Source organism: Gracilinanus agilis, chromosome 5, assembly GCF_016433145.1.
Source record: "Gracilinanus agilis isolate LMUSP501 chromosome 5, AgileGrace, whole genome shotgun sequence".
NCBI classification, from domain to species: Eukaryota; Metazoa; Chordata; class Mammalia; order Didelphimorphia; family Didelphidae; genus Gracilinanus; species Gracilinanus agilis.
In genome coordinates, this window is record NC_058134.1 from 281,626,209 (window position 1) to 281,639,466 (window position 13,258).

The window sequence follows — 13,258 nt, forward strand, 5'->3', positions numbered from 1 at the left end:
GGTGGGGGGCATGGAGAGGAGGAGCCCTGTGTGATGGGAAGGGGGCGCTCTCGGAATAGGCGGAGGCGGCGGGGACCTAGGAGCCTGGGCGGGGGTTGAGCAAGGGGACCGAGTCCAGCGACAGGCACGCAGAGCTACCCCATGGCCGGGCCCCCCTGAGCCAATTTGGGGGAAGCCCCCTCCCCACCCCAGCCCGGGGGTTTCGGGGCCCCATGAGCCGGGGTGCGGGCGCGCTTCAGCGCCGGACAACGACCTACCTCATCTCGCTGACCCTGGTCAAGCTTGAGTCTGTGCCTCCACCGCCTCCCTCGCCGTCAGGGGCTGGGGCCCCGATAGTCAGGGCACCTGAGGGAGGAGAACCTGGAAGCCCTCGTGGAGCGGATGAGGCCGGCAAGAAGCGGCAGGAACGTCTCTTCCACCGGCAAGATGCGCTGTGGATCAGCACCAGTAGCGCGGGGGCAGGGACGGAGACCCTTTCCCTGTCTCCGGCTCCTGCTAGCCCAGCCTGTCCGGTCTCCCCTGCTCCGGGTCGCCGCCTCTCCCTATGGGCCGCCCCGCCTGTTCCCCCACTCTCCGGGGGGCTGAGTCCTGACCCCAAACCTGGGGGGGCCTCCACTTCCTCCCGGCGCCCACTACTCAGCAGCCCGAGCTGGGGGGGACCGGAGCCGGAGAGCCGAGGTGGGGGGTGCGTCCCAGGTTCCTCTTCCCCCCACCCTGGCACTGGCAACCGCCGACTCAAAGTGGCGCCCCCCCCACCTGCCCCCAAGCCTTGCAAGACGGTAACTACAAGTGGGGGCAAAGCTGGAGGGGGAAAGACCGCAGGGAGTCGCCTGTCATGGCCGGAGAGCGAGGGCAAGCCGAGGGTCAAGGGGTCAAAAAGCAGTGCTGGGGCAGGAGCCCCAGCCGGAGTTGGAACTGCCGTCGCAGCAGGTGCTGCAGCCGGGCAGGGGGCTGGAGCCCGAGGAAAGTTGTCCCCACGAAAAGGCAAGAGTAAGACGCTGGACAACAGTGACTTGCACCCAGGGCCACTCGCAGGCTCGCCTCCTCCTCAAGCAGCCCCAGCAACTCCAGCTGCCTCTCCAGCTGCCTCCACCACCTCCCCAGGGCTTCCCCCAGGGCCTGCACCTCCTATCACCCTGGAACCGCCTGCTCCTGGGCTGAAACGGGGCCGGGAGGGGGGTCGTGCCTCCACCAGAGACCGTAAGATGCTCAAATTCATCAGTGGCATCTTCACTAAGAGTACCGGGGGACCCCCAGGTCCAGGACCGTCTCCTGGACCCCCAGGCCTCACCTCCAGCAGTGGGTCCCGAGAGCTGCTGGCTGTAGAGCTTCGTGCCTCCCCCAGTGAGTAAGGCCAAGGAAAGTGGAAGGGGTGGGGGTTGAACCTGGGACCTGGAGGGTGTCACAGCTAGGACCTCAGGGGCAAAGCTTTGCAAGCCTAAAAGACATATAGATGCCGTTGTTCTAACTCTCCAGTGCAACCTGTAAGAGAATCTAGAATGGGAAGATAGGCCTGAAGGAAAGAGGCTGGACTTTAGGGCCACCTGGCTCCTGCTCACCATTTGGTGGCCTCTCAGCATTTGCCCCTGTATGGACTCACTGGGTGTCCTTTCGAGACTAGGGGGGGCTGGGAAAGGGAGCTTGATTAAGGGGGAGTGGATAGCCTGTGTGTGGCTATGGGTCCAGGGAGAGTGAATCCAGCCTGCTGGGAAAATGTGTCCTTGGTCAGGGTGAGAATTAGCAGTCATTTGCAGATTTCCCCAGGAAGCCTGGCATCCCCAATTGCAGTTTTTGCCTGGTCCTTGGGACAGAGAAATGAGACCTCGTGTGCTAGCTTGCAACCCCCAAAGGGAATTTGGAGGAAGATGGGGATGGGAGACCTGGGAGAAGGTCTGGGGTCTAGCTTCTCCTGTGTGCTTGGTGCCAGCAGGCTCCACAGCTAGTTTGCAGGCAGCCACTCGCCTATGCAGGTCCTCCCAGGAGGGGAGCAGGCGAGTGAGATGGCAGGGATTTTGTCTTTTGCTCAAAGTCCTGGAAGCCGAGGGAGGGGCGGAGGGGAAATGTGTGGGCTGAAACTACTGGATATTTAACTGCAAAGCTCTGGGAGGAGAGAGCTGGAGGTGGGGGTGGGATGTGCTGGGGGGAGCCTGGCTTCCCGCTTACCCTCCCCCCTCCCACACAGAGTCAAGTTCGGATCAGTGGGGGTCCTGACTCAGTGAGTCAGGAGTGCTGGGGAACTGCAGAGAAGTTCATGCCCTGGCTGGATTTGTTGTTTTGAGCTTTGGCTTTTTTGGACTTGAGCTTGGGTAGGGGCGGAGTGGGTCTGTTCCCTCTCCTGGGAGGCTGTCGGGGAGCGGGGGTGGTGGCCCGGAGTTTGGCTCTGGAGCTGTCAGGAGCAGATGGCTTCAGATCCGCTTGCTCCCACTGCAGCTGCTCCGCCCTGGGAACGTCCGGGCCTCCAGTGTCAGGCTGTCAGACACTGGGGACCAGGCAGACTGGAACAAGACTCCAGGAGCAAGGGATCTGAGGGGATGGGGATGGAAGGCCCCTCCCAAAGCCAGAGAGGGATGAGGCTCCCCCTTCCCCCAGACCTTCCCTTCCCCGATTTGCTATTGAGGTTCTGACCTGACCAAACCCTCAAGCGATGAGAAAGAGGGTGAATTTTTAAAGGGCCTTGGGTCTTCCAGTTAAGTTTGGGGAGCCTGGCATGTGACCTTGAAAGGGGGAGAGATTCTCCCCTTCCTTCTCACCACCTCTGCAGGCCTCAGTTTCCCTTCTCTAGGAAATGGAGGTTGAGAAGTTCTTCCTTTTCTCCTTGGCTTCCATCTTCTACCCAGTCCCTGTACCTAATCTCAGCCTCTGTCTGCCCTTGAAATCCGCCCCACTTCCCCACATAGTAAACCTCCTGGAGTCTCTTGGTCTTCCTCTTAGAGAAGGGCCTCTCTTGCCCTTAGCAGGCAGCAGTTCTCCTGGGCTGGGATGTGGGGAGACACACAGTTGGGGATGTTCTTTAAGGGAGATGCCAATGTGAAGTATTTTTGTCTCTCTGGTTCTGTTGCTAAGCAACCGCTGAGCGGCAGCAACAGCTGTGGGGAAAGCAAGCTTGATGGGGGCGGAGTGTGGACCACTGTCTTAGCATCTTATTCCCTAGCTTTTTCAACTCCAGGGAAGTGGCCCATCCTTGAGGGAAGGGAGGTGTGGGGGGAAGGGGGGGAGGCAGAAAGGTAAGGGAGCTTGCCTGCGTTTGGATGTACGTCGCAAAATGCTATTTCTTTTATTTCCATGTGGGCTGTCTCCATTGGAAGAGCTGGAAGGCCAGCTCTAAAGCTCTCCTGCTCTCTCCTCTTTCAGAAGCTGTGGTCAATAGCCAGGAATGGACTTTGAGCCGATCCATCCCTGAACTGCGTTTGGTATGTGAGCCAATCTCTTGGAGTATGGCAAAGTCCCTTCCAAGTTCTACTCTCCCTGTGTCCCATTGTATTCTCAGGCAGTCTCTTTCCTTTCTTTCTAGGAAGATGAGAAATGGTGGGCTCTGATTCTTCTGAGTCTCTCCTTTCACAGCCCCATATTCTACCGCTCCATTTCAACTCGTTCTTTTATTCTGCCTGGCAGAACCCATCCAGTCCTTCTTCCTGCTCTCCCTATGCTTCTCTCCTCCTCATTTTAGGATCTCCTTTAGACTTTAATTCAGAACTTGAAATGAAACAACATTCTAACTGGTTCCAGGGTGCTTATCTCTCCCTCTCTGTCCCTTTGAAAGAATTAGAGACTCCATTTGGTTGGTGTTTCTTTATGTGATGTCCACTTTGGTCCTTAGGTCATTTTCTGACTTTTGGGAAAGGATCTTATCTAATTTAACACATTTCTGAATAGGAGTCCCAACTACAGCACTCCCACTCTAAACACATTATAGTTAGAAGGGAGTTTAGACCTAACCTAGTCCAATAACCTAATTCTCCAGAAAAAGAAACTGAGGTCCAGAGAGATAGAGTAATTTGCCCAAGGTTACATAGCTAGGAAGTGGCAAATTCAGGACTCACACTCAGGCCTTTTGTCTCTAAGTCCAATGGTCCTTTCACTCTACCTGTTGCTCTCTTAGTTCTCCCTATGCCCTCTCCCAAGCTCTTATCCAATCTCTACATTATTCCTCCTTGGATGATTGGCCACTGCCAGTCATTTCAGATTCAATGATGATGATCATCTACCATCATTCTGGATCCCAAAACCATGTTCTTTTTTTTAACCCTTAATTTGTTACTATGTATTGTTTTTAAGGCAGGAGAGTGGTAAGGGCTAGGCACTAGAAGTTAAATGACTTGCTTAGGATCACACAGCTAAGAATTGTCTGAGGCTATATTTGAACCCAGGACCTTCCATCTCTAAGCCTAACTCTTTATCCACTGAGCCACCCAGCTGCCTCCCCAAAACCATGTTCTTAATTCCCTTGATCTTTGTTCCACTTGTGACTCTAGATCACTCCCTTGTCCACAGGGGGTACTGGGTGATGCCCGGAGTGGGAAGTCATCGCTCATTCACAGATTCCTGACTGGTTCCTACCAAGTGCTAGAGAAGACAGAGAGTGAGTTCTCTAGAATTAAAGGGGTTTGGGTGGGGGAAGAGTCAAGAAATCATTGAATCAAGGACCTTCCTCACTACCTTGATAACCAAAGTAGATACAATGTATGTGTGTGGTGTAACCCTTGTGTTCTCCTAATCATCTTGGACAGGTGAGCAGCATAAGAAGGAGATGCTGGTGGATGGACAGAGTCACTTGTTGCTGATCCGAGAAGAAGCAGGGGCACCAGATGCCAAGGTGGATGGGGAGGGGAAAGGCAGAGAGGGAGACTGGGTAGTCAGACTTTTGGGGAAGCAAAGTTATGTGGGGACCCTCTTTTTCTTACTCCAGCCCTTCCTGTCTCTCACAGTTGGTAGTCTTTTTTTTAACCCTTACCTTCCATCTTGGAATCAATACTGTGTATTGGTTCCAAGGCAAAAGAGCAGTAAGGGCTAGCCAATGGGGGTTGAGTGACTTGCCAAGGGTCACACAGCTGGGAAGTGTCTGAGACCAGATTTGAACCCAAGACCTCCTTTCTGGACCTGGCTCTCAATCCACTGAGCCATCTTGCTGCTCCCACTTGGTAGGGTCATTAGTGTTGTCAGGAAGGATTCTTCTTTCTAGCTGATCCCTCATTTATCTTTTCCTCATCTAGTTCTCAGGCTGGGCAGATGCTGTCATTTTTGTCTTCAGCCTGGAGGATGAGAACAGTTTCCAGGCTGTGAGTCGTCTCCATGTACAGCTGAACACCCTTCGAGGGGAGAGCAGAGGGGGTCTGGCCTTAGCACTGGTGGGGACACAAGGTAAGAAGATGCTGAGAAAAGGGCAGATCTGGTGGGGAGGAACAGAGGAGTCCTGAGGGAGATGTGTGACAGAAGAGAAAGCTTAGGAGAAATGCGATAGGTGTCTTCCAGTATTTACAGAGCTGTCATGTAGAAGAGGTAGGTATTAGACTCGTTCTCCTTGGTTCTAAAGGATAGAAGCAGAAGCAATGGCAACATTTAGCTCAATAGAAAGAAAAACTTCCTAACCTTCAGAGTCATCCAAAGATGGCATGAGCCACCTCGGAGACAGTGGCTTCCTCATCACTAAAGACCACTGGAGGACCACTTGTTGGGAAACTGGAGAGCAGATTTCTGTTTAAGTCAAGGTGGCACTAGACAACCAACCTAAGGTCTTTTCCGGCTCCCAGACTTGGCGATACTGTGAAAAAGAGAGCTGGAGCAGGATATGACAATGGTGGCATCACCTTTCTCTGAACAAGTTCCCCATTCCAATTCCCCAGCCTTTAGGAGACAGAAAGCAGAAAGGGCAGAGGGAAACTGGGTGGGGATCCATTTTTTGGCTCATTCACCTTTCTCTCGATACCAGACAGGATCAGTGCTTCCTCCCCCCGGGTTGTGGGAGATGCTCGTGCCAGAGCTCTATGTGGGGAAATGAAGCGCTGCAGCTACTATGAGACCTGTGCCACCTATGGGCTCAATGTGGACAGGGTCTTCCAGGAAGGTGAGAGTGATGCATGGGTTCCTTGGGAGGAGGGGGTGGGACCAGTGCATGGGTAAGATCCTTGAAGAGGGGTATGGAAAGAGTGAATGAGTTTGAGGCAGCACAGTGGATAGAGCGCCAGGCCTGGAGTCCTGAGTTCTGGATTTGAATGTGATCTCAGACACCGCCTAGCAGTGTGACCCTGGGCAAGTCACCTTTTGCCTGGTCTTCGCTTCTCTGCCTTAGAGTTTTTACTAGGTCAGAAAGCAAAGGTTTTGAAAAAAAAAGTAAATAAGAGAGTGAAGATGAAAAAAGTAGATTAAAGGGAATGAAGAAGTCTAATAAAGGGTCTAGTTTAATGGAGAAGGGCAAAGGGGACTTGGGGAAGTTGTATGGACACAGGAAGAGAGGGTGTGTTGGTGATGGAGCCTTGGGACATCAGTATGGGTTTTTTCCAGGTCCGGTGTGTGTGTGTGTGTGTGTGTGTGTGTGTGTGTGTGTGTGTGTGTGAGTGTGCATGCCCTTTCGAGCACCTGAATGCTTAAGAATGTGAGGAGACACTGTAGATAAGGGAGAGGACATTTCAGTCCCCATCATGCTTCCCCCCCCCTCCTCCTACAGTGGCCCAGAAGGTTGTGACCTTGAGAAAACAGCAGCAGCTGCTGGCTGCCTGCAAGTCCCTGCCCAGCTCCCCCAGCCACTCAGCTGCCTCCACCCCTGTGGCTGGGCAGGTGAGAGGGGGTGGTTGGGGGAAGTGAGGGGGGCAGCAGGGAGGCTGTGAGATACTGGGTTGGGTTTAAGGATAGAGATGCAGGAGCTCAAGGAAGGGGGAGGGACGGGGTGGAGGTGATGCTGAGCTCTGGAAGTGATCCTGATCCCCCAGGTCAAATTCCCAGAGATGGTCATTTCTACTCTCTGGGGATCTGGGCTTGAGGAAATATCCCAGACTCTCCTTTGACTCCAATATCTTCTCCCAGGCCAGTAATGGGGGGCATACCAGTGACTACTCATCATCTCTTCCTTCCTCACCCAACGTTGGTCACCGGGAGCTTCGGGCTGAGGCAGTTGCTGTGGCTGGACTGAGCACGCCAGGGTCTTTGCACCGAGCAGCCAAACGGCGGACGAGTCTCTTCGCGGTAGTAATCTCCGTCCCCCTCCCTACCTTAGAGGCACCCTTCCCCTTTACATCAAGTCCCCTCGGCCTCCAGTCCTTCTGACATTGCTTCCTCGGTTCCCTCGCCCTCTCTGTCCCTTCTTCCTCTCCCTTCTTGATCTCGGCCCTAAGCTTCTCTGTCTAATGAGAGCAATCCATTCCAGAATCGCAGGGGCAGTGACTCAGAGAAGCGGAGCCTGGACAGCCGTGGGGAGACAGCAGGAAGCGGCAGGGCCATCCCAATCAAGCAGGTGAGTATAGCAGGAAGGATCCTGGGTCAGGGGGAGGGGGAGGTGAACCCCTTCCCCAAGTCGAGCGGCTCTTTAACTTTTCCTCCTGCCCATTTGCATACTCTCTCTAGAGTTTCCTGTTGAAACGAAGTGGAAATTCCCTGAACAAGGAGTGGAAAAAGAAATACGTAACATTATCAAGCAACGGTTTTCTACTGTATCACCCCAGCATTAATGTGAGTGTGTGTGTATGTGTCCCTTTGGCCCTTCCTTCCCGCCCTCCCCCAGCTCTGTAGTGACGAATCCTCCCCCACAGACTCTAAGAACCACCTGGATAATTTCAGCCAACTACTAGTTGCCTCTGGATAGGAAGGCATCCCTCCCCGGACCCCATGTTCTTCCTTAGCCTCTGCTCCATCCCCAACCAATTGCCAGTGTGTATTAAAGAGGCAGAGTGTGTTGTTAGTGTAAAGGACAAGGGACTTTCTGACATCAACACTTGGGGGGAGTCGTTTCCACTCTGAGCCTTAGTTTCCTCTCTTCACAAAAGGGGATGCTGGGAGTATCTCGCCTTCGTGGAGTTTGGGGAGAATGGAGTGAGATAATGTCTATCAGAATGACTTCAGCCTTTCGGGCACTTGTTAAATGTCAAATGATTGTTTTTAGAGGCTTTCCAGTAGCTTCCAAATTTACAGTGAGTCAGACATTTCCTCCTACCCCTAACCCTGTGGAAATCCTTCTGTCTCTCAGGATTACATCCATAGCACCCATGGAAAGGAGATGGATCTGCTTCGAACAACAGTAAAAGTACCAGGAAAGAGACCTCCTAGGGCCATCTCAGCCTTTGGGCCCTCAGCCAGCATCAACGGGCTTGTCAAGGATATGAGCACGGTCCAGATGGCTGAAGGCACTGGTGAGGGGGTAGGGAAGGAGAAGGTGGAGAGAAGGGGCAAGAGGTTGTCATTAGAACTGGTTGATGGGGAGGGCTGAGGAGAGGAGGCAGGGAAAGCAGGACACAGAGAGAACAGAAGAATGAAGGAATCATCTTAAAGATCGCTGCTTCTTCCCTCCCATCTTCTCCCCTTATCAGACATTCCCACTCCCACCCCTACTCCCAGCCCCAGTTCCCTGCAGCTACCCCAGGACCAGACATCCAAGCACCTATTGAAGCCAGACCGGAACCTGGCCCGAGCCCTCAGTACCGGTCAGTCTTAGCCAAAATGAGGGTGGGGGTGGAAGATGGGTTGGTGGAACATCCTTGAGGGGAGGAAGATAGATGAAATAGAGATAGAGCTGAATCTCTGAAGAAAAGAAGGGGAGGGAGGAAGTCCCTCTAGGGGAAAAGGGTTGTTTGTTTGTTGTTTTTTAAATCATGAGAGGGCAAAGCTGACTCAGGGGAAACTGAGTTAACTATGCATCCTCCCAAAGACTGTACACCATCTGGAGACTTGAGCCCCCTGAGTAGGGAACCCCCACCTTCTCCCATGGTAAAGAAACAGAGACGGAAAAAGTTGACCACACCATCAAAGACAGAAGGCTCCGCTGGGCAGGCTGAAGGTGAGGCCATGACAAGTCAACCCTATTTTTTTATCCCCATCTGCAACTGGGACAGGAAGTTCTTGGGTGATCAGAAAAAAAGATCCAACCAGTATTCTTTGGCACGTTTTTATATCGACTGTGAACATTCTAATTAAAAGAAAAACGGGCATCCCTCAGTCCCTGCCCCTCTCCTTAGTGAATCCCCAGCTCCTGCCCCCCTCTCTCCAAATGGCCCCATCTTTCTCTCCCCAGTCTTCTAACCTCAGTCCCTCTCTTTCCAAAGCTCACTCAGATCTGAGCTCTTCCTTCCTGCTCCCCTTACTTAGTAACCGCTCCTCTCAACCCATCACCTCATACTCCACCCCACCCCTCACTCACAGACCCTGTAGCTCAGGGCCTGGATTCCAGATCTCCCTACTCTCACTGTTCTGCTTCTGCTCCACCCCACTCTGGGGCCACTGACCCTTAGTTCTGCTTTCTCTCCCTATCTGTCTGTCTCTATTTTCCCCGCTGCCTTTGTTACTCTCTTCTCTCCTCCCCTCTCCTCTTCTCCTCCTCTTTGCTATTCCTATTCCCTCTGGTTGTCTGTGTATCTCCCTCTCTGTCTCTATCTCTCTGTATCTGTCTCTGTCTGCCTGTCTCTTTCTGTGTTTGTCTCTCTCTCACACACACTTTCTCTGTCTCTCCCCCATTATCTCTCTCCCCTGTCTCTTCACTCTTCATCATCTGTCCCCTTTTCTCTATCTCTATCTCTTCTATCTCTATTTCTCTTGTCTGTCTCCTTTGCTTCGGGAAACCAGCCAAGCGCAAAATGTGGAAACTAAAATCCTTTGGTAGTTTAAGAAATATTTATAAAGCAGGTAACAAAGTGGGGAAATTGGGAAGGGCGCTCAGCTGGGGTGCAGGGGTTGGGGCGAACCTGCTTCCCCTGCATGTGCTCGGGCTTCCTGCTTCCTCCCTTTTTCTCCCTCTCTCCCATATCACTCCCACCCCACCCTGCAGGGGCCCTGGGATGGCTGTCTGGGGAGGTGGGGAGAGGGGGTCTGGGAAGAATGGTGTGTTTGAGTTCCATCATCCTGTGTACCTCCCATCCCCCTCAGAGGAGAACTTCGAGTTCCTGATTGTATCAAGCACTGGACAGACCTGGCACTTTGAAGCTTCGAGCTTTGAAGAGCGAGACTCCTGGGTCCAGGCCATCGAAAGCCAGATCTTGGCCAGTCTGCAGTGCTGTGAAAGCAGCAAGGTCAAGGTGAGGGCTGGAAGGAGAAGGTAAAGGAGATGAGTCACTGTCCTGGGGAAAGGACTTTAATTGGGGAGAAAAGGGGTTTGAGGAACATGGGGAAAGAACTTTGGATCTCTGGTCCAAAGATCCGGGCCCCAGTGGATGCTCTTGCCTCTTAGAACAATGAAGCCTTGGATGGCACTCCTAGCCTCCAGAACCTCAGTTTCCTTTTCTATAAATCCATGAGGCTAGACTAAATGTCCTCGGAGGTCCCTCCCAGCTCTGAATATGTATCAAGGCTTCACCTCCCTTCCAGCCCTATGGTTCCCAGGATGGCCTGCAAGGATCGCTGCTAACCTCAGGTGTCCTTTTCTCCTAGCTCCGCACTGACAGCCAGAGCGAGGCTGTGGCCATCCAGGCGATTAGGAACGGGAAGGGCAACTCGCAGTGTGTGGACTGCGGAGCTCCCAGTGAGTGAGGACTGATCAGATAGAAGAGGAGTGGTGGTGGCGGTGGTGATGGTAGCGGATTGGCTAGGGCCCTTGGCGGAGGCCGGGGCGGGGGTTTTATGAAGGGACCTTGAAGAGGAATGGGCTCAGGGTTCGGGAAGGGAAGGGAGAGGAAAGAGACTCTCTTGGCCTCCGAGGTGGGATAGAGAAAAGGGCTCAGGGTCCAGAGGGGTGGGGGAAGGGCGTCTCTGCCCAGCTTTGTAAAAGTAACCCTACCGGCTGGCCTACCTCCAGATCCCACCTGGGCAAGTCTGAATCTGGGCGCGTTAATCTGCATCGAATGCTCAGGAATCCATCGAAACCTGGGCACTCACCTGTCTCGGGTCCGATCCCTGGATTTGGACGATTGGCCGAGGGAGCTGACCCTGGTGCTGACGGCTATTGGCAACGAGACGGCCAATCTGATATGGGAGAGCGACACTCGAGGCCGAGCCAAGCCCACGCGGGAGTCCTCCAGGTGCGAGAAAGAGGGGAGGGGGGGGAGTGAGTGGTTTGCTAAAGGGGAAGGCGATCTCTAAAGGAGGGGGCCCTCTAACCCCAGCACCCCGTCTTCACGTCTCTCAGGGAGGAGCGAGAGTCGTGGATCCGGGCCAAATATGAACAACTGCTGTTCCTGGCCCCACTGGGAGGTCCCGATGAGCCTCTGGGCCGCCGCCTCTGGGCCGCAGTGCAGGCTCAGGATGTTGCTGGGGTGCTACTGCTCCTGGCCCATGCGCGGCACGGGCCGTTGGACAGCGACGTGGGGGACCCACAGCTCCGTTCCCCGCTCCATCTCGCAGCCGAGCTCGCCCATGTGGTCATCACACAGCTGCTAGTCTGGGTACGTGAAGGAAGAAGGTCAAAAGAGACCTCCGGGAATGCCGAGCGGCCCCAAGGACAGATATGCGAGACCCTCGTTGGCATTGCAGTCTGGCTTTGCTAGGTCCGCCCTAGTACCAGGACTGAGGGGGAGCGAGATCTGCGGGGGTCAGGCTGCGCTAAGGAGAGGGAGAAGGGCCTCACCGAGGAATCCTGTGGAACGTAGCTGCTTCACTGCTACACTGCCCCAGGGTTATGCAAGGCTTCTCCCTTATTGTGTGTGTTTGTGTGTGTGTGTGTGTGTGGGGGGGGGGGGATTGTTACTCGGGTTCCCTTCTTCTGGGACCACGGAAGGATTGCTGACTCGGTCTCCTCTTCTTCCCAGTACGGCGCCGACGTATCTGCTCGAGACGCTCAGGGCCGCACCGCCTTGTTCTACGCTCGGCGAGCGGGGAGCCAGCTCTGTGCCGACATCCTACTGCAGCATGGCTGCCCGGGGGAAGGAGGCAGCGGGGCCACCACTCCCAGTCCCCGCCGGAGAAGCAGCGCCGCGAGCGTGGGTCGAGCTGATGCTCCAGTCGCGCTGGTATAGCGGCACCACGCGGACAGACACCCCCGCTCCCACTCCCCTACAACCTGCCCCAGCATCTGTGCTCCGGGAAGGGACCCCACCAGCCCCCAGCCACCCCCACGCCAGCACCACCAGCCACCAGGCACGGACACCTTCCTTGTGGACTGTGGGACACAGACTCCCCCCTCCTCCTCCTCCTCCTCCTTCCTCCACGGGCACGTTCCCCACCACGCACACACTGCGGACACTGAACCCTCACTCCCGACGGCACCATCTCTCTCCCTTACCTGCTTCCTCCCAACCTTCCGCTCTCCAACGGACACAGACTCCCGCACTCTCCCCAGACGAGGCATGGAGACCCTTTCGTGTGTGCGCACTCTCCGCCCCAGTTCCCCGGTCGGACCAGACCTCCCCTTCCCCCCCCTCCCATTTTTCTCTCTCCACCTCGGGAACTCTCCCTCCCGCATTCCTGCAAGCGTTTGGGAAGGGAGCTTGACCTCGGCTACTTAACGCGAGGTTCTTGGACCTACCCTCTGCTGGCTCCTGGGAAACGGGGGAAAAAAAGAAGTTTGCCCTTCAGATCCAGGATGACTCGCGCTTCCTCCCCGCCCCGATTCGTTGGACAGTTCGGCCCCCAGAGCCTAATGCCCAGGCTGGCTCCTGGGGACAGGGGAAGGTATCAAGGTGTTGGGGAGGCGGCGGGGCTGAGGGCAGTTCTGGGGGATGGAAGGCTTGTTCATGGGCCCCTCTCACTCCCTCCATACCTGATTTCACTGCCCAACAACAGGGAGAAGTGGGCAGCGAGGGGCAGGACCCCAGCTACCCATGGGGGTGGGGATCCCAACCCTTTCCGTGAAAGGGACCAATGGGGGGGGGGACGCTACAATAAAGACCCCTCCCTACACACCCACAGCCACAAGCACATCCACCCACGGATGGACTGGGGCTGGAGAGCCAGAGGCCTGGCTTCCTCTCTCCACAACACCTAGAGAGGGGTGATGAATGAGATGGGGGCTCTTGGAACTGGGGAGGAAATTGTAATTTATTGCTTTGTGCCCCCTTGGGAGGGGGGCTGGGTTGGGGGGAGGGCTGGGATGTGGGGAGGGGGGTGGGCTAGGGGAAGCCTGGGGGGTGGGGGGTGCTCTTGGGTTGTGAGTGTCTGTGACTGTGACTGCCTAACTGTGACTGTCCAGAGC

General features: G+C 55.0%; 1 protein-coding gene across 2 annotated transcripts; it reads left to right on the forward strand.

The window, feature by feature from the left end:
• The first annotated feature begins 212 nt into the window (after positions 1–212).
• On the forward strand, positions 213–12,635 carry AGAP2 (ArfGAP with GTPase domain, ankyrin repeat and PH domain 2). Of its 2 annotated transcripts, XM_044677840.1 has the most exons (19): positions 213–1,344; positions 3,352–3,410; positions 4,492–4,579; positions 4,728–4,813; positions 5,211–5,358; positions 5,927–6,061; positions 6,662–6,771; positions 7,018–7,176; positions 7,358–7,444; positions 7,555–7,659; positions 8,174–8,336; positions 8,514–8,627; positions 8,852–8,980; positions 9,763–9,822; positions 10,063–10,211; positions 10,564–10,654; positions 10,928–11,150; positions 11,258–11,513; positions 11,877–12,635. In XM_044677840.1, exons 1-19 carry the CDS (start codon positions 213–215, stop codon positions 12,081–12,083), a joined length of 3,501 nt encoding a protein of 1,166 aa, XP_044533775.1. In that variant the 3' UTR covers positions 12,084–12,635. The 2 variants fall into 2 exon arrangements, with proteins under 2 accessions (XP_044533775.1, XP_044533776.1); XM_044677841.1 differs by lacking the exon at positions 9,763–9,822.
• The last annotated feature ends 623 nt before the right edge of the window (positions 12,636–13,258 follow it).

What these genes read in the sequence shown, in the direction of transcription:
- AGAP2 (XM_044677840.1), top strand. Translation starts at nt 213, where the DNA reads ATGAGCCGGGGTGCGGGCGCGCTTCAGCGCCGGACAACGACCTACCTC. An exon ending in AGCACTGGTGGGGACACAAG is followed by an intron (nt 5,359 to 5,926) that starts GTAAGAAGATGC and finishes TCTCGATACCAG; the next exon opens with ACAGGATCAGTGCTTCCTCC. An exon ending in CCACCCCTGTGGCTGGGCAG is followed by an intron (nt 6,772 to 7,017) that starts GTGAGAGGGGGT and finishes ATCTTCTCCCAG; the next exon opens with GCCAGTAATGGGGGGCATAC.